At 36.2% G+C, this 23,477-nt stretch overlaps 1 protein-coding gene across 1 annotated transcript; it reads left to right on the top strand.

Annotated features, from left to right (window-relative positions):
- The first annotated feature begins 4 nt into the window (after nt 1-4).
- Nucleotides 5-22,532, top strand: LOC112573477 (RNA helicase aquarius-like). Its single transcript, XM_025253896.1, has 39 exons — nt 5-118; nt 1,455-1,556; nt 1,876-1,935; nt 2,949-2,989; nt 3,227-3,262; nt 3,530-3,572; nt 3,843-3,917; nt 4,221-4,355; nt 5,037-5,105; nt 5,215-5,392; nt 5,946-6,124; nt 6,442-6,555; nt 7,044-7,147; nt 8,253-8,355; nt 8,470-8,590; nt 9,369-9,461; nt 9,947-9,995; nt 10,532-10,610; nt 10,952-11,051; nt 12,213-12,380; nt 12,873-12,979; nt 13,544-13,713; nt 13,807-13,935; nt 14,201-14,341; nt 14,649-14,829; nt 14,983-15,092; nt 15,392-15,527; nt 15,778-15,831; nt 16,167-16,322; nt 16,781-16,918; nt 17,271-17,342; nt 17,608-17,795; nt 17,986-18,157; nt 18,505-18,675; nt 18,933-19,018; nt 19,251-19,362; nt 20,082-20,144; nt 20,389-20,511; nt 21,111-22,532. The coding sequence occupies exons 2-39, from the start codon at nt 1,455-1,457 to the stop codon at nt 21,171-21,173; spliced, it is 4,221 nt and encodes a 1,406-aa protein (XP_025109681.1). The 5' UTR covers nt 5-118; the 3' UTR covers nt 21,174-22,532.
- The last annotated feature ends 945 nt before the right edge of the window (nt 22,533-23,477 follow it).

The following is a 23,477-nucleotide window of genomic DNA, read 5'->3' as shown; positions in this document are numbered from 1 at the left end:
AAACAGAGTAGTTTCCCTTGACTTCCGGTTTATAAATCCATGTGTACAACGTCGTTCGCACGGACTTTTATGGTCGTTTGTGTTGGAGAATTTGAAATCTTGAGACAAACAGCTAAAGGTGCGCGATCATAAAACATACACAATGAAATAGTACAATAATGTTCTTTTCGTCAGGGCTTTGGCTAAACTAAAAATGTTAGATTTGATCCAAATCAAATACACATTTTCAGTTACAACGTTCTCATTTTGAAAGTAGAAGGAATCATTTCTAAGAGCTTCTAAGAACTTTTTATTTGGTTTTGCTGCGTATTTAAATTAATTTTGGAACAACTGTCCTTAAGAGGAGCTCCTACGCATTGACGTAGGTTGTTATAGATGCCATGATATACACACAAATTTACAAAACTGGAAAAAACCCAACCCTAACATCCTAATGGGTTAATCTTAGCTTTTTTTGTTTTGTTTTGTTTTTTGTTTTTTTGCGGTTTCTAAAATGTTTCATGGTATTGTGGACACTCCTAAAGTTGTACCTTAAAATAAAAACATCTAAGAGTATTGACCCAAACATGCTGAAAGAGAAGCACTCAAATACATTTCTATCATGGTGTTAATTACTACACATTTAGGATGTCAACATTAAGTGCAGTAACAATATATTGTCGTACCCAGTAGTATGAGTAAGAGATGTTATTAATGCTTTATCATTGTAATGCAGTTAACATTATTACAACATAAAGTCTAAACTTTGATGATTTAATATCATAAACATTGTTGTCAGTTGTTTACATGAGACATTGAGAGAAGTTGGCACAGACATGTTGATTACTTGGAAAAGTCTCTTATATACAATTATGTAAATATGTAATTTAATTTTTTTAAAATATACATTGACAAATGATTGAACAGTGATTTGCATAAAAAATAGTTTTATCAACATTTCTGTAAGTATTCTATGGGTAGACTGTAAATTTGAGTTTGTGTGCCTTGTATTTATTCTACTACATATTTAGACTAACTCAGAATTAATACCATGGCGGTTAACAGTCTTTTTGGTAATGCAGTTTCTTGCTAATATTTATTTTCTCATACAGCGCAACACTAATTAATTTTCTAATGAAATATGTGTGTTAGTGCCATTGTGCTCCAAGAACTTTCTAGACTGCTATTCTGTTCGCTAATGCTTCAGTCCTCACTGTTAGGAATTAAAATCCATATACCCTGGAAGTTCAGACCAAGTGTTCTTTTCTCCATCATGCTTTAGATCCTTTTCTTTGATGCTGTGATATTTTTTTGTTATCTGTTGGCTTTATGCATACATTTCAATCTATATTTAAATATTTTTGTATGGTTTGCTTTTGTAAGTACATTGAGCCTACTTTAAAGTGAGGAAATGCACTTTACATACTGCTTATTATTATTCGTATCTGATAGTATATAGGTTTCAACTTTTGCAGATGACATCAAAGGAAAAGGGAGTATCTGGTACACAACCAAAATCAGGTCCTAAATCCTCAGCTGTAACTGTAGAACAAATACAAGAGGACAGGCTAACACAGGTCATTTGAAAAGCTTAAATTATTTTCAATTTTTAAATTCAGCAAATGTCTTTGAGATCCAGCTTAGTATTAAGGTAGTTTATTAGTTTTTCACATTCTTCTTATTGCTTTTCTTGATCTTAGTACCTTGCATGGATAATCATGGTTGTCACCTGCACACTCTATTGTGGTTGTGGGATCTATCTGCCAGAAAATAGTTTACTTAAGAGTGCCTTAGGGTTTCCATTTGGAAATCTGTGTGCTGTGTTATGTGTATATTTTATGTTCTTTGTCTAGTTTAGTCAATGATGAATGACTTTATCTATCAATACATTTGCAGCTTGCCAATGATTTCTGGTCTGACACAGCTTTGAAGGAAGGAAAACCATTCAACCATCAGGTAAGGTTAAATACCTTAATAATTTTACAGAGAAACTAAACTGTGTGGGGAAATTCATGAAAACAAACTTGGGCTTTCTGACATCAAGACCATCAACTATGGTACTAGTTACTGTGCAATCAGATTTTGCCTGTTTAACACAGTGGTCTTGAGAATTTCTGCTTTAGATTATAAGTTTCATTCATTGGAGTGAACTTGTAATTTTATTTGTAGCGTAATAATTATTTTTATTAAAATGTAAAAAAAATAAAATTAATATATGTTGGTGCTTCTTATCTAAAATTCTTGATTTTTATAAAAGTTCTGTAACACAGTGCAAAAGTAATATTGAGACCTTCCCTATTACTACCCCTTATTAGTAACAACCCAAAAAATTTTCACAGATGTATTTCACCATGTACACATCATTTTTTTTTTCTACCTCGCCAACCTGACTAATGACTGACAGTTTGTGCTCTATTAGGGGTTTTTTTTCAGAAATTGCATTGGAAAAAATTTAGTACCTTTTAAAATAGACAGCTTTTGGCTGACCGTTTACCCTACTTTATGATTTTATACTGAAATCACATAAAATAAATTAAGTACATTTCGAAAGAGACTGTTCGTTGGGTCATTGGTCATTTCAACCTGTGCAAATCGCTCCAGTCCTAACAACTGCCAGAGTTGAATCAAGTCATTAATGACTATGATCACTGCAAGTCTAATCGATCCAGGCATAAAAGATGACTCGATCGCCGAAGACAGAGTAGCTATTAACGTGAGCCATTAGTTGTTCAGACTTCATCTTACTAAACAAAAATGGCCTCTTGGCAATACACATTCAGAAAACAAATCACACGGTGGCACATAACATGATTTTCTCTTAAATCATGTTTTTTAAAGCCACTGTCATCAGTATTCATGATGTGTGTATCTCAATTTTATCTTGATGTTGTAGAAAAGAAACACTTGAAGTGTCAATATTTGCTGATATTTTGAATGTAATACTTCACATGTTTTTTGTTTTTCGGCAGCTTGTTGAAACTATCTACCAGAAAGAAATGATTTTCACAGAGTAAGTAACTTTGGGAATGAAGATAAAACACATACATATATATGTATTAGTTTGCAACAATTTAAAATTCCATCTTTTGACCTATTTGTCAAAGATCTAAATATAATAACTAGGTTCTTGTCTATCAGAGAATCGTAACCAAGTATATCATATTTCTTAATTTCATTTCTGAAAAGAAAGTTGCGGTTTCTTAAATATAAACTTATAAAAATAACCTTTTGTCTTCTGGTGTTTCAGTTTTGCAACAAAAAGAATCATGATGCTGGAATTCAGGTATCATATGAAAAGAAGAAAAGTTACTTATTTTTTTCTTTTGAAGTTTTATTTTCTTAACTTAATCTACTATGTAGCATTAATGTTTCCCTCCAAAAATTGTAAGAAATTGCTTTCCCTCATGTACAAGCCACGTAAAGAATATTTTGAAGAGACACTGAATGACAATATTTGCCATATTTCTTCTCTGAGGTTTGATAAGTGAAGCTGGATGGCTTTAATATTAAGTCAGTTTACTAACAGAATTGGTACTTCTTTCATTTGCAGTCGATACTTGGAAAACTACCTGTGGCCATTCTTCAGTGAAACTGTAAGAACAGAAGCCATACTTCTATCTATGACAGAGATTGCTTTTAAATATGAGTATAGAATATTGTCTTTTGCATTTTTCAAAACAGAGTTCTGAAGAAGGAATCAACTACATTCAATTTTCACATTGCCTTGTTTATTGCTGTCCTTTTTTTTTTTTTTCAAGAATGTTATCTGTTTTTTGCATTCATGTATGAGTTTATAGTTGTCTAAATTAATCAGTCTTTTACAAGTATGATAAACATGTATAGTTTTGTTTTTTGTCTCTCAGGTAACTGTTTCTCATGTTCTTTCCATTGTGGCAATTGTCAATGAAAAGTTTCGTGAGCGTGTCCCAGCATGGGAGGTAAGAGTGCGTGTGTGTGAGAGAGATATTTGATATGGGCTGGTGATGCATAGTGAAAGAAAGTTGCAGAAACTATTAAGTCTTTTTAATAAAATCAAAATTTTGGCAGCTTCAGTTGAAAAGATATATGACCAGATTCTTTTTTCTTCTTTTGGATTAATTATACATGAAGGAGAGTCATTTTGCTAAAATTTCAAAACACACGTAAACTGCTCCCTTGGTGATGAATAGTGCATACCAACCACCCACCTGAATGTAAGTTTAAAGTAGGTGCCTTGATTATTTTTTCCTGCCATGTTACAGGCATTCAAACAGGCGCCAAAGAACTTTGAGCTTCTTTTTCAACGTACACTGTCCCTCCTCCTGGAAGATAATGGACCGACATTAAGAGAGCAGGCTGTTCTTCTTATATTCCTCAACCACTGCTTTAACAGTTTGGTGAGTGGTGGCCCCTGCACACTGTTCAGCATGTCATTTTTGTGTTTCTTTTGTGGGAAGTAGTTTTGAAATATCCACTGATGATGGGCCCTGTTACTTTCAGCATAACAAGGCTAGTTTAACAAAAGTCACACTTATATAGTTAGTGTTTTGGCTAATACACATTTAATGTTTATTTTACCTATCTTTTGTCTGCTTTGTGTTTTCTAGTGTGTGGAGAGCCTTGCTTTGGCTGAGATACCACGCTATAAAAGCTCATGCCATTATTATTATTATGATGCAATTTTATGGAAATTTTAAATACCTCTATCAGCATTCACTTAAGCTGATCCAAACATGATTCATATTTTCTAGAAAGATATTTTTTAATGTAATGCATTTCTATAAGCATATAGTGCTTGCATTGTTTATATAATAATCTGTATAAAACTTGACTTTACAAAATCCAAACCTCTGTGAAACTTTAGATGGTTAAAGTAAGCGAATGAAATTTGAACATTCATATTGAATGAAGCCCTTAGTTCTTTCAGTTGTCATCTTTCTTGCCCTAGTTTTTGTTAACCTGATACATGCAGCATCAACACCATTTACATGACACATTTCCAGAATAAAATGACAGCTTATCCTCATAGTAATGATGCATCAGGATTGTGTGAAAAATGTAACAAAATCTATTTGCAGGAGGTGGATCTAATCCGAGAACAAGTCCAACGCCTTGTTGCTCTCCCCATCTGGGTCAACCTTCTTCCTGTTAGTATTTTATTTCTTTTATTGTGTTGGTAATGTTGGTAACAGGAATATTGTTACAATATGTAGCATAATAAATCATTTAATGAACTGTATTTCTTATCTGCTACAGGGAAGACGGGAGGATTTGTTCAAGAAGAGTGCAAAATATAGAAAGTTTTTTAATATTATAATGAAGAATGATGCAAAGCTGACAGATGAGGATAAGGCAAGAACTATGTTTGAGAGGCAATTTTTAGCCAACCTGTTTGAAGCTTATCTGAAAATCCTCAACTCGATCCCCAGAGAAGGTAATTTTGAAATTATTTTGATTTTTTTTTTAAAGATTAAGGCATTGTTAACAATTTGAGCTAAAAGATCTCAGTTGTTTATATTTTATAATATTTTATTTTCTGTCACTTCTTGTCATATTTTGATTGATGAGGTGATGCGTGGTGATTATTTATCAAATTTGCCAAACTTTTACGTTCTAAACATAATTTATTCCACTTATTATTTAAAGCAGATTTGGTAGTACACGTTTTTCTAGAGTATTATACTTCTTTCTACTTTTTTAAAAACTCATATCAAGAGAGGCAATGCACCTTTTGAAACTGATTAATTTTTGGAGTCAGTTATAATCGTGAACGAAGCTCTACTTCACAACATATTGAGGAATTGACCCTTTGTGCTACCTGACCTTGCAATCATCAAATAAAACTTTATCAGACTTGTTTTCACCAACTTTTCATTTGAACTTATAAAATGTTTGCTATTTAATAACACTGAGATTAGAATCTGAAAATGGGGTTACCAGGTGTCACAGATCCATTTCAGTGGGAACAGTTTCTTTCAATTTTGCAGGTGACTTCCCTATTACAAAGGCACACTATTGTGAGCGATTTTTAGAGCTTATGATCGACATTGAGGCACAGCTCCCTACTCGGCGGTTTGTCAATGAACTGATGGATGACAAACATATTGTAGTTCATAGCAAACTGTCTACACTCTACTCTAGGCCAGAAGGAAAACTGTTTGTCCAAGTAAGAAATGAACATTTCCAGTAGATAGTGCTCAGTTTACTTGCTAATTAGCACAATGAATTGTGAAACAATTATACTGTAGTAATTGACTGTAATTTATATTTACTGTTATTAAATGGTAATAAGAATAGATACATTTTGCCCTGGAGGGCAAATGCTGCTGTTTATGTTTTTCCCTGCAACCCCAGATTTAATAGACAATTATCTTAAATTTGTACGTTCTCTTGAATTTTAACAATACAAATAACAGCTGTTAAAATGTAATTAAGAAATTCTTTTTCAAGGAAAGATTTTGTTTTCCTTCCTTTTTGCTGCAGTTGCTGGAAATGCTGGAGAGGTATGCTGAGTTTGAAATAGATGAAAAGACTGGCGAGGCACTGACAATTCATGATCGTATAGATCTGCACTACAACCGCATTGCAGGCCTCCAGGTTTGTATGATGCTTTGAACTGCTTGTGTAATATATAGAAGACCGCATGTTTTCTGATTCTTTGATCTTTTTAAATATTTTAATGTTAAAATGACCTTTTGTTCTGCAATAGTTCTTGACAAGAAACTTAAGAAAGTTCTTAAATTTTGATGTCATATACATATTTTTAGTTATGTAACTGTTGAACATACTTTCTTTCCCTAGAAGCAGCTCCGTCTCTAGATCAGCCAATAGTTCTAAAGTGCAAAGTTTTTAAACGAATGTAAGATTAGCTTATTGGTCAGCAGCAAATGCTGACACCCTTCTGAAATTAGCATTAGATTGGCAGTTAATGCTGCCTCATTATATTTCATTGTTAATAGAATTTGAAAACCATTGTTAGTGTTCTAGAAAGGTCACAACCTAGTGTGAAGTAACATGCATTTTGAAATAGTGACCTCTCCTGAAGAAGCCAACTCATCATCATGTATCTTCTTCTGTTTGAACAGAAAGTTGTGTTCAAAGACTATGAGAAACTGAACAAATTTGCTTTGGCCAATGTAGCCCGTATTGACACCAGAGAGTCGCTCACAAAGCACTTCTCAGCTCTCAGGTTTGTCTTCTTTTAAGTCAGACTAGTGCATTAGTTTCTAAGATAAAAACTCAACAGAAGAAACCTTGGCTTATTAATAATAATAAAAAAGAAGAAGAAATGCATGCTATATTTAGTGCATGATCATGTTTATGTAGGTGCAAGTACCATGCAAGCGAGTCAAAACAGAACTTTGCATATGTGCATTATTGTAATGTCATTTTATTTCTTTCCAGTACTGTTGTCATAAGGTAGCATAGTGTGCAGTATTATTATTCCACTGTCATTCATTGACTTACTGGTCATGACTGTAATGCTGGTCTGTTGGTACTGATGATGGGGAATAGAAACTGAATAAATACTGAATAGAAACTGTGTCTCACAAGGCTCACCATTTTGAACATTTACTGTTCTGTGAAAGCTCCCATTTGGTTATCCAGTAGTGTCACTCTTATTGAGTTCTTGTACAGCATGATGATGGGTTGAACAAGACCCTCTTCAGTGTTGAATTTTTGCATTATATCGTTATATGCCCCGGCCCTTCGTGCCAAAGTCTATCAAAGACTCCCCCTTTATTTGGTCCATGAAGTTGTGGAAGAGACCCATTTGGTGCTCCTGAAACCAGACTGCACTCTGCTAGCATTTCTTACATTGTGGTGATGCAATTCTGGATTGCTTTCAGAATGAGTTTGCTTGGGTAACTGGTTAGTTGTGGTTCTGTAGTTCTGGCCCTGTTGGCTGTTTCTTTCCATTGGAAGTGGTATGACTAATGATTACCTCCATTCTTTGGGCGGTTTTTTTTTTTAACATTCCTATATCCCTCTTTTGGTAAAGATACAGTTTGACGTTACAGAAAAGTACAAAAATGATGTTCCCCAAAATATGCTAATCTTATTTATGACTGGCTTGCAAAGATTTGCTAAACATAGTCTCATTCTGCAATGTCTGTCTGGCTTAGAAGGCCATTGAAGAGAGTTGTACTGTTTTGTTTTGCTGTTTTTTGATTGTTGTTTTTTCGGGGGTGGGGGAAGAGCAGTTTATATTTGAGTTTTAGCCCCTTTTCTGGGAAAATGCTATGACCTTGTGCATTTATATACATACCAATGTTTTGTAATGTTCATTTTAGCTGTGAGGAGCTGCATGACATTCTGGCCAGTCTGCACTATTTACAGCCTCTTGAGGAGAGCAAGAAGAGTCCTTACAGCAAAGACTTTTTACTGGAACTGCTGGTATGTTTTCATATTTTTGGGGTATGGGTAGTTAAAACATATTTTATCCTTTCTAGTTCTAGTCTGTCAAAGGATATTAAAATTGTTGTCATCAAGCTGAAATTATAATCACAGGTGTGGAAGCATGAGCGTAAAAGATCACAGCTTGAAGTCATAAATGAGATGCCACTATATCCCACAGAGAAGATTATTTGGGACGAGAATATAGTGCCCTCAGAGTATTTCTCTGGAGAAGGTGAGTAACCTTCAGTATTTTTGCACACATGCTTGTGTACCTAAATTAGGTCATCTAAACAGAGAGGAAGGGAAGTATTTTATGTTGGCTTAATAATAACAGCAGCATTCAGGTGACACAGTGGCAGACAAAGTGTATGGACTGAGAAGGGAAAATTGAGGCATGAGCAGAATGCTAAATCATGCAAAGTATTTCTAGAAAAGGCTGGTTTTGAGTTTAGAGTTGAAAGTTTTGAATGCAGAAGGGGTTTAAAGGGAGAGGGGCAGAGAATTCTAGATGGTGAGGCTGGATAAAATACCAGTCTGTCAGATACATCTGACATCATCGGATACATGACAAAGAGAGGAGGACAACACTAGCTGAGGGTAGGTCATCAGTATATGCTGGGGCAAAGTTAAGATCACATTAATAACACAATTGATAGATGGTGGTGAACTGACAGCCAGAATAGCTTGTGGAGGTTGTAGCATGGTCTGCATTTCATTTGTAGAAGACAATATGAGCTGGCGTTATTCTGAGCCCTTTGACCTGCACATTTGAATCTAAAAATGGTTATGAGCAGCATGTTTTCATTTTGAAAGCAATCAGCCTGCAGTCTTAATTCATTTGCTTTCCTGCTATTGAATAGCACAAAGCAGAATGCTACACATATCGCTGGGAATGCGTAATAGTAATATTCAGATCATGTTTCATTTCTGCACAAATTTTTAAAAGAAAATGGGGAAAAAAATGAGGGCATCTCAGTGATTACTTTTATTCCTGTACTGTTCTTGTTCAGGATGTTTGGCACTTCCAAAGCTGAACCTGCAGTTCCTGACGCTGCATGACTATCTGCTTAGAAACTTCAATCTCTTCCGCCTGGAGTCAACATGTAAGTCTTTTATTCTTCAAATGCCATTTGCCAACTGAGTCAAGCTTAAGTCATTAGTCTCTATTTGATTGTTAATTTATCAGTCAAGCACTTATGTACTTAGATGAAGTAGAATACTAAAAATGGTGGAGCTGAACACTGCTGAAGTTAGTACCAGTCTGTGATTGGTAGTAGTAATTTTTTCATGTTGGATGTGCACGCAATATTTGGAGGCTGTCTCTGTGAAGTTGGGTGGAGCTGCTGACTAGCAGACTTGAAGTCCTCAAGCTTAAAAAAACAAATGGTAAAATAAGGAGTCAAAACATTTTTGACTTTTGTTGATATTTTTTCATGATTTTTGAGTTTCTGTAACTTTAGGTGTCTAGATATTTTTATCTTAAAAAAGTCATAAGCTTTTAAAAATCATAAAAATGTGTTTGTATGCATTTGACTGCTGGTCAGGCTAATAGATACTTTCAAAGTCCAAATTTCTTCTCATTCTGCAGATGAAATTCGCCAAGATATTGAGGATGCCATGGTTCACATGAAACCTTGGTGAGTTCTTCTGAACATGAGATGTCTAGAAACAACTGTAAAAGTAGAAAATGCTGTTCACAAAACAAAAATGAATTGCACATGATTGTGCAAATATAAAAAATAAACATAATGTAAAATAGTGTTCATCAACTAAACATAGTTGTAACCTTGGAGATCAGAAGAACATTCCTGCTAAATTTGTATTTTCATGTTTAATTCAGAAAAACAGTGCCTCCCTGTTGCACTCTGTTTTGGTCATAAAATCACTAGGGATTTAAAAGACACAAACCTGTTGAACATCTTTTCATGAGAACCACACCATCACACACACACTTAAACATACACTACAAATACCAGTCCAGTTATGGGGACTCTTAACTGTGCATAAGTGTAGGCTTTGTGGCATGGCATCATTGATAATCATTTTCTAAATTGAAACTTGACCTGGGGATTTGGCTTGATGACATATACCATCTAGGCATGACATTCCTTTTTATCTGGCTGCTAGTGAAAGAGAACTTGTTAAATAAAATGTTTTTTGTTTTGTGTATCAGGAAAGCAGAGGATGGACACTGTTTGTTCGGTGGATGGGCCAGAATGGCACAGCCAATATCGAGTTTCAGTGTAGTGGAGGTCACACTTTTTTCCTTCATTCATTGTGAATTTATATCAGCAGTGGCTTTTTTTTTTTTAATTTTTTTTTTCAAGTTGGAAGTTTCATAATGTCACTTTTCTGTAGGAAAATACATTAGTTTCTGTTTTTTATTCTTTTATGGTTGTTAATATAGGTACATAGAGTAAATTACTGAACATAGCTTAATTTCTAATATTTTAATATTTTAAAACTAATAATTATTTGTCTTCTTTTGTTCAAGAAAGTACTATTACAACTGTAGAACATAGTTTATGAGTGATAAAGCTAATGCAGTCAGCTGAGCAAATCAGTAACTGTTGGCTGCTTGATTTCTTTTCAGGTGGCAAAACCCAGAGTTGGAGAAAATCACCCAGCTCAAGTGAGAGCAGATGTCACCATAAACCTGAGTGTGCGGCCAGAAGTCAAATATGAGTGGGAGAGTAAGAATCATTGATGCTGCTTTTGTACCAATATTTATCTTAATTTTGCTGAATGATTAATTAACACAGTTTTGCATTACCTTCACTATCAATTTCCTGCTTCATGACTTGTTTCAAAATACAGTTGTTGTCTTTGCAAGTCCATCAACCAAAATCAAATCACATTATTTATTCAATCCCTAAAGGACCCATGGGAGTGAATTTTTAGTTTGTCACAAGATGCTGATTCCCAAAATTTGAGAGGAAACGCCCTTTTTTTAGGGGGAAGAAGATAAAGTAGCATCAGTTTCTTATATTTACACAAAAGTCTCTTATCTATGTATCATCTATAAACTTTCCACTTATTTAGCTGTTACTGGTACTGGTCCTCAATACTTCTTCTAACTCGCTACCATCTATATTGGTCTGCATAGAGAGTGATTTATCTTGGTTGTGATGCTGCGCATTATAAGTTCATTATTAGACTCCCTCATGACTTCTTTTCTGACACCAGTCTTCTTTAAGTTACACTAAGACAAAGATTTGTGGACAGATGTATTTTTCCTATCAAGCCTCATAACTTGGAACACATTACCTCTTAGCCTTCATCTCACTGATTCTTTGGCCACCTTTAGGTCCAAACTTAAGACTTTTTTTTTTCAAAACCAGTTACTTCATCCTGACCATGAACTGGAGTCTGTGTCTGTACTTAATCTGTTGGTATGTCTGTTGTACATGTGTGTATAAATGTAAGCATGTAAGTTTATTAAAATTGCCTATTTGTAGTTTTCTTATTTGTGAAGCGCTTGGAGCAAATTATTTTGAAAAGTGCCATATAAGTGCTCATTATTATTATAAGTGATGTTGGTACATGAGTGCACCTTTTGTCACCTGTAAAAATACACCCTTTACCTCTGATCCAGTGCATATTTAGTTATCCTTGATCCTTGTATGTCTTTATCATCTAGAAAATTAGCTCCTTTCTCACCACAGAAGGCCTTTGTAACATAAGCTCTTAGCGCTTCCATTTGCTATAGCATTGATAACAGACATATCAATGAAAGTTATTACTTGGAAAATATGGTCTTTGATCATGCAGTCCTGTTTTGATTCTTTTAAAATCTGTCATGAAGTCATATGTATAACTTAATTTGTATTCTGAATTTCTTTGTTTGTAATCAGGTTTGCGAAAACATGATGTGGCATTTCTGCTGACTGTGCGACCTCAGGTTCCTATCGGCTACCAGTACAAGTTTACAGAGGACTTCATCTCCCAGGTTGGGTTGGTCTATGTCCGTGGTTGTGAAATTGAAGGCATGCTTGATGACACTGGCAAGGTCATTGAAGAAGGTAAATCATCTTGTTTTATGCATTGTGCAGTTTTGCTGTTCTCTCTTGAAAGTAAAAATAATAATAAAAGGATTTATAAAGGACATTTCCCCACATGTAGGTGAGCTTAACGCACTTTAAAAGAAGACAGAGGTCAGTAGGAAATGAAGCCGTATGACAGAGACAGACATCACAATCAGGTAGAACACTCATTCACATGCTCAGTAAACCATGCCAAGAACGACAGCCAAATTTTTGCAACGTGATCTGTAGGACAGAGTGAAAACCCTCGTGGATAAAGCAAACTGACCTCCCAGGCCGGTAGGGTGACAAGCTCAGGCAGACTGGGGCAAAGCCACGAAAAACATGATAGCAAAGCAGCTGCATGTGTAATGACACCAAATATTCCTTGGCAAGAAAATTTCAGCAATTAAAAAAAAATGCAAATGCTTGATAGCTATACTTAATAAGAAAGTTGAGTTTTGATTGTCTGAATTGGCCACCATTCTGCAGGACCAGAACCAAAACCTGAGCTGAAGGGAGATAACCGTACTTACCGAGTCTGGCTTGACCCTAATCAGTACCAGCTGGACATGACACGCACTGTGCAGGGAGGGGAGGTAAGCATTGCTTTTGATAAAAACAAAAATGCTTTCTTATATGACCAGGTGACTTGACTATAGGAGACTTACTGATGATGATAAAAACAGGAATTGACAATACAAATTTCTTTTCTTATGACCTGGAGTACCTGAGGTAACAAGGGAGAATGCATCAACTAAACAAGCAAGGGAAAGTGCATGGACATTGAAACGTCCTTTTACTCTGTGAAGCCTTGACTACTATGGACTTAAAGATGGAAATAACAATGAAAAATATTGTATATACATTGATTGAATTACAGTGCTTAATTTTAACCTAGAATTTTTTTAAATGTAAACAAAATTCTTTAAATCAAATGAAAAAAATAGAAGAAGGCAATTCAAAATATAAGAATGATTGAGGAAAGCATTAATTTAGAGAGAGGTTGCTTCAAGTTACTCATGTTGAATACACAAAACAGTATCTCACATTTATATCAGTTGAAAATCCCCAGTGCCTGTGGAATTTTTAGGTTAAGAGAAATTTTGAAGAGGTAAAAATTTTTATTGCACTCTTTGTGGGTTTTTTTTTTATTTGAATAGGATTGTTATGAGACATTTAATGTCATACTCCGTCGCAAGCCCAAGCAAAACAACTTTAAGGCAGTGCTGGAGACAATTCGTGACCTGATGAACACAGATTGTGTGGTGCCAGACTGGCTACATGACCTCATCCTCGGCTATGGTGATCCTGACGCTGCTCACTACAGCAAGTAAGTAGCCATTATTCTCCTGAGCAACCCTTCTGCTGGTGATGGATACAGTGTGGAAACTTTGACTCCTGTATTTAATACTTTTCCCCTCAGAATGCCAAACCAGATTGCAAAGCTGGACTGGAACGACACTTTTCTGTCACTGGATCATCTGAAGGCTAGCTTTTCCTCGGCACAGGACTTCAAGATTGTGGGTCAGCATGCACCCCAACCTCCTTTCAGGTAGGCATTTGTAAGCAGCATGATTTTACCAGTTCACCAGAAAGAAATACTTCCTCCACACTCTAGAGATCATTATGATTTTCTGTGGCAAATCTAGGAAGACAGTTGTTCATTTCGTCACTCATCTTTGAAGTGTCAGGATGCCACATGCCTAAAAATAAGTTCCTCTTGTGAAGAAAGCAAAAATTATCTTTATTCAAGAAGTATTTTTTAAAAAAAACAAAAAAACAATTAGCAGTAAGCTTAAAATTCTGTTTCTTTGTAGACTGTCATTCACAGATGTGCAAGAGGAAAGCTCCAAACGAGAACTGGGTTCTGATCAGCCCAAATCTGGAAAATTTATGGCAGAAGTTGAACCACATGTTATCCCAAATCGGGGTCCATATCCATACAATTTGCCAAAAAAGTATGTATGTTATATTGATGGTATAAAGCAAGTGTATATCTTGTTTAACACTATTAGCAGCACAAATTACCCTCTTATTCAATAGAGTTAGATGCATGATAGAAAAAAATATTATTGTCCTTTCTACGAACCACTAATAAACAGGTGCTTTTGAAAGTAACCCTTAATAAATTAAGGCAATTAAGACTAATTCAGCCTTCTTACAGAAGAGGCATGGATTATGATGCAATCTACTAGAATTAGTGAAAGCACATTCATTCCTTTTCCATCAAGAGAGAAAATTGAGATATTTGCACTTTGTTACCAGAAACACAATCCCATTCACTCCAGCACAAGTGGAAGCAATCAGAGCTGGCATGCAGCCTGGTATGACCATGGTTGTTGGTCCCCCAGGTACAGGAAAGACCGATGTGGCTGTCCAAATTATCTCCAATATCTACCATAATTTTCCTGAACAGTGCACTCTTATAGTCACTCACTCCAACCAGGTGAGTAGATGATTCATTGAATTCTTTTTTTTTCCTTCTCTTTGTTGGTGACAGATTTTTTTTCTTATCTCAGATATAACTGCCATGGACTCTTTATATACTTATGTTTTTTGTTAAAACCATTATTTTGCATACCTTTATTTTTTTGGTCAGGCTCTGAATCAGCTGTTTGAGAAAATCATTGCTCTTGACATCGATGAGCGGCACTTACTACGTCTTGGGCATGGAGAAGAGTCGCTGGAGACTGAAAAAGATTTTAGCAGGTTAGAGAAGAGACGACAAAGCCCCAGATTTGTGTGGCATTGCAGTCTGTCTTATGCAAAAACATTTTGTGGTCAACCTTTACAAGTTGTGTGTCCCTGAATATTGTCTTAACAGAGATGAGTCTGCATGCATGTAATAAAGATTTGATTCCTTGCTTAAAATCACTTAGGTGCTAAATAACCATGGTGTGATATCAGTGTCATTGCATTGAAAATGATACCATTATAATTTTTAAAGAATGGGATATTTCTGCTCCTTCAGGAGCATATCATGGTTATTCATGCTAATTTTTTTGTAGATATGGTCGTGTAAACTATGTGCTGGCTCAACGACTAGAACTTCTGGACGAAGTCAGTCGACTCCAGACCAGTCTTGGGGTGACAGGTGATATGTCATACACGTGTGAAACAGCCGGCTATTTCTTCATGTACCAGGTTGGAAATTCTTTTGAAACAGGAACCTTTTTTTTTTTTTAAACCTAAGTATATCGTCCCATCTCATTTATTTTCATTGTATTTGAAAGAATGTTACCAACATGGGTAGGTAATAATGGTTGTTTTGAGATGATTTTTGAAGATAATGGAGAATGTGAAAAGAGAAAAATAAGCAAAATAAGACATTAATGTCATTAACTACTTAAATTTCTTAACCTGCTAGCTAATTGCTGCATTTGTTCCCATGCAGATTTTGGCTCGATGGGAAGAATTCCAGAGTAAGATCAAGGCCTACAGAGACAAGGTAAACAGAAAATTCACTTTTTTATCTGCAGAGTTGTATCTCTTTTTGTATTCTGTAATCTTATGTAAACCAGTTTAATTTCAAGAAAGTATGCAGCCAAGACATAAAAAATATAGAGGAATGTAGATCTGGATCTGTGTGGTTGCTTTTTTTTGTTTGTTTTTTGTTGTTTTGTTTTTTTTTTTTTGTTTTTTTTTTTTTTTGAGAAATTTATTGGTCTTGAATAATTATGTGTTTGAATCAGAAAGTTTAACCAGATAAGTCATAGCACATTACCATGACAGGTTTATACATTGTGAGAGTTACTAATGACATTAAACTCTGTTTTATGCTAGGAGGATGGTGTAAAACAGATTAAACAGCTGTTTCCCTTCACCAAGTTCTTTGACAACGCTCCACAACCTCTATTTTATGGGGAAAGTTTTGAACAAGACATGGATATAGCAGAGGGCTGTTTCAGGCACATCCGCAAGATTTTCACACAGCTGGAGGTTGAGATCACGATTTAAATAACTTTGAAAGATATTCTTGGTTGTGTACATGTGTGTGATTGTAAGAATGTAGATTTGCAGTCTTGGCATTAGTGAATGAGAATACATAATGCATGTGCATCCACACATACTTCTGCATAACATGCATGTTTTTGTACACAGCATGTATAAATGGGTGTGTAATTGCTTCACGGAATAGGTAGAAGCAGTGTAAAACAATCTAATATGTATGTAATCTTTCCATGACATCTGATAATATATCTTGTGTGAATGCTTCTTGTATTGTAAAAAACAAACATTTCATTATACTTTGCACGTTGCATTTTCCCGTATCCATATGTATAAGGTTTTTTTCCCATACGGGCTATTTGCATTTTTATGAGCAGTGTGTAAATTTAACTGAATTTGAGTGATCAACTGGCCATTTAGTTACAAAGGCATGCTTTTTGATGGTGCAGGAGTTTCGAGCATTTGAATTGCTCAGGAGTGGAGCAGACCGTGCCAATTATTTGCTGATCAAAGAAGCTAAGATTATAGCCATGACCTGCACTCACGCAGCACTCAAGCGTCGCGACCTCGTTAATGTTGGGTTTCAGGTAAGCATGACTTATATTTCTTTGAAAAGCTTTTCACTTGTAGCAAATATATGATGCAAACATTTTTCATTGGTTGTCTTGTGTCTTACTGATGTATATTACTTCATAATAATTTTGAGAGGTATTAGTATTGACAAGAATAAGAACAGATAGTTGAAGTGTTATTAATTTGAAAAAAAACAAAGAAGCCAGCAGTTTTATGGGGTTTTTTGGTATGGGTTGTAGTTTTCTAACAGCTCTGTGCCAGTAAAATGTTGATGAAGTTATAGAGAGCTACTTATAAAAGTACACTAAAAGACATTGGAAGAAGTCAGGCTGCATTTGAGAGTTGCACTTGTTTGCTTCTGGACAGTTTGATAACATCCTGATGGAGGAGGCCGCTCAGATCTTGGAAATTGAGACATTTATCCCACTCCTGCTTCAGGCGAGAGCATTTGTTTTTCATGGTGCTTTTGTTCCCTGGTGTGTTTGTTCACTGATGTGTGTGCACATTTAATGTGCATGCATCTAAAAAAAAATAACAAAAAGCATTGTATGGTGGTTCTTGAATCAAGTTAATGAGGTGTGATTGAATTTCCCCGTCATTTTTGACACAATTAAATGTAGTGGAAATGCTTAAACCAAATTAAAAATTAAATCAGAATTGTTGATCATAATAGCATTTTGTTGTCCACGCAAAATTCTTGCAGAACCCTGAAGATGGAAATAACCGCCTGAAAAGATGGATTATGATTGGAGATCACCACCAATTACCACCAGTCATCAAAAACATGGCCTTCCAGAAATTTTCTAACATGGAACAGTCTCTCTTTGCCCGCTTTGTACGACTAGGAGTACCAACAGTTGATCTTGATGCACAGGGAAGAGCACGAGCCAGGTAAATGTTGTAATCAAAAATAGACACCAGATAGTCATTAAGCATGTTTTTGTGTGTGTGACTTGATTGGCAAGTGCAAGAGAAGGAAAGAAAAGATTTGTGAAAGAAAGTGAGATTAGGCATTTCATGCTACATTTTAAATGTTTTGAAGTAATCCAACCATAGTGAAAAGATTGCTGTTTGTTCTCAGCATTGCAAGTCTGTACAACTGGCGCTACAAGCGACTGGGAAGTCTGCCTCATGTTATCAGCCAGCCTCAGTATCGTGCTGCCAATGCTGGCTTCATGTTTGATTTCCAGCTGATCAACGTCTCTGACTTCAATGGTGTTGGAGAATCTGAACCCAATCCCTACTTTTTCCAAGTATGATTATTATTCTTGGGCTTTTGGAAATTAATATTTCCCACCTTTATTACAAGTGTGGATTTTTCTCTTATGGTTGTTATAAGGTGATAGTTAATTCATATACACTTTGTCAAATACAGAATAGCAATGTTTGCATGTTTCCTTGACACTGGTTTGCTGCTTGAATAAAGAGTGTTGAATAGCCTGCAAGTATATGACAGGATAATAAGACCTTAGATCTACATGCACAAGCCTAAAAAATTTTGCTGCACATTTAATATAGTTTTGTGATTTCATTCATTACAAATGAATACTATAGCCATGAGAGAATTCCATAACGTGTTGCAATGTCTACACTCTGGCAGAACTTGGCAGAAGCAGAGTATGTGGTAGCAGTATTCATGTACATGCGCCTGATTGGGTACCCAGCAGAGAAAATCTCCATTCTCACCACCTACAATGGTCAAAAACATCTAATCCGTGATGTCATTGCACAGCGCTGTGCCAGCAACCCTTTCATAGGCAGACCTCACAAGGTACGTATCAAAATAAAACTCTGATTCTAGACCAAAGAAATTAAAGAAAGATGCACAAGCATCGTATGAGAAATCATATTTAAATCTTTTTGCTTGTTTATCATTGTACTTGATGATCAAGAATTTCCGAGCTTTTGTGATAGCAGTCAGTACCTGATCTCATGTCAGACATTTGAGCACAGTAAACATAGGAGCTGATCACTGTGCCACTTCATGAAACAATACTGATCTTTCTTTTGTCTGAACTGTCTCTTCAGGTGACAACAGTAGACAGGTACCAAGGTCAACAGAATGATTATATCCTGCTCTCACTTGTTAGAACCAGAACTGTTGGTCACCTCAGGTGAGAAATTTGAGATTTAAAAGAGTGCTGTGCGATGTAATAGGTCCATAGTAATAGTGATTGATCTGTAATATACATGTGCAAGTGTTTATACAAGTCAGATTTTGTTTTAATGGTTTATAATAATAATACTAATGGGAACTTATAACAGGCAGCATCACGACCAAGATTGCACTTTCTGCGCAGACCAGTTATGATGAGTGAAAGATAAGGTTTGTGGTTTTGATCACAGGGATGTCAGACGATTGATCGTGGCAATGTCAAGAGCACGACTTGGCCTTTACATTTTTGCTCGTGTGGCACTCTTCAGCAACTGCTTTGAGCTCACTCCTGCATTCAACAGGGTAAATTGCTTTATTAGTTTGATGTTTACTTTTAGAGGAATAATCGATACACAAATCTGTTTTGTCAGTGGCTAGTGTAAAGACTAACGCTTTTATCCAGAGTCGAGGTTAACAGCATCTTTATCAGCTTCCAAAAAAACAATGCTTAGAAATCTGCAGTTGCTGCATGAAAAGGGAATAGCCAGGCTAGAACAATCGAATGTGATCCTAAAGGTGCATACACTAGTCAATTTGATACTTATTTTACACATCTCCCAGTTGACCCATCTTTCTCCACATAGAGCCCGTATTACATGGCCCCACGAGGCCCTGGGCAAATGTCATATGCAGTGCCCTTAGTCATGTTGGTGTAGGCTATAGAAGCTCCTTTCGTGGGGCACCCTCTGGCGCAGGACCTGGGGCGGTCACCCCTGCTTCCCCCACCACTGGCGTCGGCTCTGCTCCACAGAAGACTAGGGCAGGTAGTATGGGAAGAAATGGGCATCATGCTCACAGCAGCTGGTTCTGAGATAAAAAGCCAGGGCTCTGACACCCCACTGCCTAACAACCTTAAGGTTGCAGAACTGTCTTTACTTTTTAACCCAGTGGTTAGTAACTGTTTCAGACTTGTCTGTTAAGGCTTTACAGGAAGTAGAAAGAGAAGATGATAAGACAGGAAATTTGGCTTGAGGTAAATTTTTTATTTTTTCATTTTCAATTTTCATTTTTATCCCCCTTAGTTGACGGCAAGACCAACAGTTCTGCAGATCATACCTGCAGAGAACTTTCCATCTCAAAGAAAGGTGAGTGTTTTGGGGGCTTGTTTCCTATACTTTTTAGAAAAGGATGGAAAAGTGCATAAGATTCAAGGAGGATTACTTTGCAGGGAAAACTAAATTCATTATTTGGAATTGAAATAAATTGTGTGACACTAGTCCCGTTATTGAACCAAAGTGTACTACATAAAGTCTTCCACTTGTATCACGTGTCGAGTCAAAGGCATGCACATACATATCCAGTTCTGATACAGAAATTGCATGATTACAGGTCCATGAACCACCGAAAGAAGCTCCACTGGCAATCGAGGACATGCCACAGATGGCACAGTTTGTATTTGATTTCTACAACACTCGCATTGACAGTCTGATGAGGATGCGTGGGTTCAACCAGGTAGAGATTGTTGTCATTACAGTAAAAGTCATTACAATAAGTCATTTCAAATCATGGACTTACGAAGGCTCATGTGAGTGCGTGAATTCCTTGAATTATTATTTGTGGACATTTTTTTTCAATTAAGATTTAGACTATGAAATATTTGCTGTTTTGGTTTATTGAGTTCTTAAAGTTTAACTCATTCTGGCCACTTCACATCACCACAATTGACCACTTGACCAGTAGTGTTTAAATATTTATATTAACCTACAATAAAAACAACCATCGGTGACACACCATTTCAAAGAGCATTTTTTAAAGTTACATGATGTGACTAAAGTTACATGATGTGACTTTAAAGAAATTTCTTTTACTGAATTCAAATGAAAGATGGTAATTGTACAAGTCAGAGAGCTCACAAAAAATTATGTACACAATATATACAAAATGCCAAATAAACATGGAATATACATTAGAATTTAATATTACCTACTATTTTCTTGCCATTTTTGGTTGTTGGGAGTAAAATGTCGCATTGAAAAATCTGCAACCATTACAAACTTTGCAGTGTGCCCAAATGAGTTTTAAAAAAAATCTTTTTTGGTCTTTTTCAACAGGCTACTCAACTGCGTCAGCCTCCAAAACATAAGTCAGCAGTTCCCGTGGACAAAGATGATTAAACAAGGACATAGACTCCAAAATGATAAATTAATTCTCAGAATGACGGAACACAAGACCCCCAAAATTTCTTCAAAAGGCTTGTCATCCTCAACATATGTATCTGCAGACAAGTGAAAATATTTCAATTGGGAATGATGCTGTCATGCTTAAGCAAACATAAACTATTCATTATGCAAGCTAACATGTGACTACCAGAATTTACTGTGGGTGCCAGTTTATCTGTCTAAACTCTAGAACACCAATTTATTCCCAAAGACATTAATGTGGCAAGTCACTTCCCCATTAAAGTCTGCATAACGACAGGGCCATTTTCTATTTCCACGAAAAGCTGCTTCATTTATACATACTGGGAGCACATGTGTGACTTCTTTGGGAGGTGGGGGTGACTGTTGTACAATATTGATCAATTTGTCATGTAAAGGCAAGCACTAGGTGCAGCAGCGTTGGATTGGAAAGCCCCATCTACCACAAAGTGAAAGAAACATGCTGTATCTACAGCTACCTTTATATAAAGTTCATTTCCAGATTTAACAAGAGTCAGAGAAAGTTCACTCTGGTTATGAGCAAAAAGATTCGTAAAGGAGAGGTCATTGCTGTCAGTACTGAGACCTCTCCACTTGCAAGCCTAAGTGTGTCTGGCAGCAATGGACTTTTAATAGAGCAGAGTGAAAGATGAGGATGCACATACTGGCTGAAACATTTTCAGCAGCAGCTGATAGCACTTGAGATAAAGATTTTGTTATTTCTGCACTTACGTTGTAGAGCTTATTACTTAACCCCAGCTTTTCAGGTCTGCAAACTGTGGAGGGGTCAGTGAGTGATCCCCTCCCCTCCTGTGTGAGAGATGGCCTGGGCTGGTTATCTCATGCACCTGTTGTGCTCAGTTACAGAACCTTACTACTTAAAGCAGTAGTAGTCATGGACACGGGAGGTGACTATGTTGACTCAACAAGGAAACCATGACTTTATTAAGCCTGACAGTATTCTCAAGGAGCATAGAGCTTGATGATTTGTGTAATGTAGTTCTTTGACAACATTCAGAGGCAGGGGAGAGAATCAACAGTTCCATGATGCTTTTCAGACCTTGTGCCTCTGCACTCCTTTTCAAGTTAAAAAAAAAGTGTGTGTAGTGGCTGCTGCTGCAATGCGCTTTTACAAGGGAGCTGTTAATATGTTAATGCAATTGCATGAATAAACAGATGTCAGATTCATTTATTCATTCAGACATTTGTACATTTACATGTATATGTGTGTGGATCAATGGGAAGAAAGTGTGTATAGATGCGAGTATGCACAGACATAAACAATTTTCAGTGATGCAGTATTTTGTATTTTTACAAATAAAAATAATTTGTAATGATCAGTGTTGAGAACACTTGCTGCTTGTGCATGCTGTAACGAGTATGAATCCATTGTTTATGGGAAAGAAATGTACACTGTTAATTACGTCATAAAGTATGCTGATTTCAGTCTTGGATAGTTTTGATACATGTCATCGGAAGTAGGTGGTCTTCAAACAAGTGAAAGGAGCAAGAGAGGTATAATGAAAGATGGGGTGAGAATTGAGAAAGCCCTGAAAATGGTTCATTCCTAAGCCACACTGTGCACTTCTATATACTTTTGCATTGTATTTTTGCATGCACATACATATGTACATTCTTTACTGTGCATGCTTTGCTTTCTGAGAATACTTGTGTATATCAGATTACTGTTAGTCCCTATTATATCTTCTCTATTGCTCTCTACCCTGCCTGTGTACCACCCTTTTCTTTCACTTACCAAGGGAAGCAAGAAAGTTATAATTTTCCTCCACCGGCAAGAGTAAATTATTTAACCCTGACACGTTTATCAACCAATTAGTGCAAGGGCATTAAGTGTTGGAGCTAATTAACACCAATCCCTCAGACGCTGGCGCAGATTTTTCTCCACCCTGTTAGCCGTGATATAGCCTTTGTTGCTGGCACGGCGTAAAACAAATAATATTGCCACCCTGTTACCTCAGACCCGCTGTCATGTTTGATGATCAATCAACAGCTACCGTGTGCGCCATAGGGTTACAAATTAGAGCTTATATTAAATACGATTACACATCGGAGTAGCATAACAAGGTGTCTGAAACCTTAATAGAGTGAGAAGAATGTCAGCTATTCAACAAACGTCGCAGAAAATGAATGGAAGAGGAAGTACGGCTGTTTGTCGAGACAAAAAGAGTAGATCACAGCACGAACTTGTATGACTGGATTGCTGGCAGACGATTTTTTTTCCCCCAGTCAACTACTACACAAGTTTACTATACAATCGCT

Source organism: Pomacea canaliculata, linkage group LG10, assembly GCF_003073045.1.
Source record: "Pomacea canaliculata isolate SZHN2017 linkage group LG10, ASM307304v1, whole genome shotgun sequence".
NCBI lineage: Eukaryota > Metazoa > Mollusca > Gastropoda > Architaenioglossa > Ampullariidae > Pomacea > Pomacea canaliculata.
Note: the sequence above shows the minus strand (reverse complement) of the source record. Positions and strands in the feature narration are given on the sequence as shown.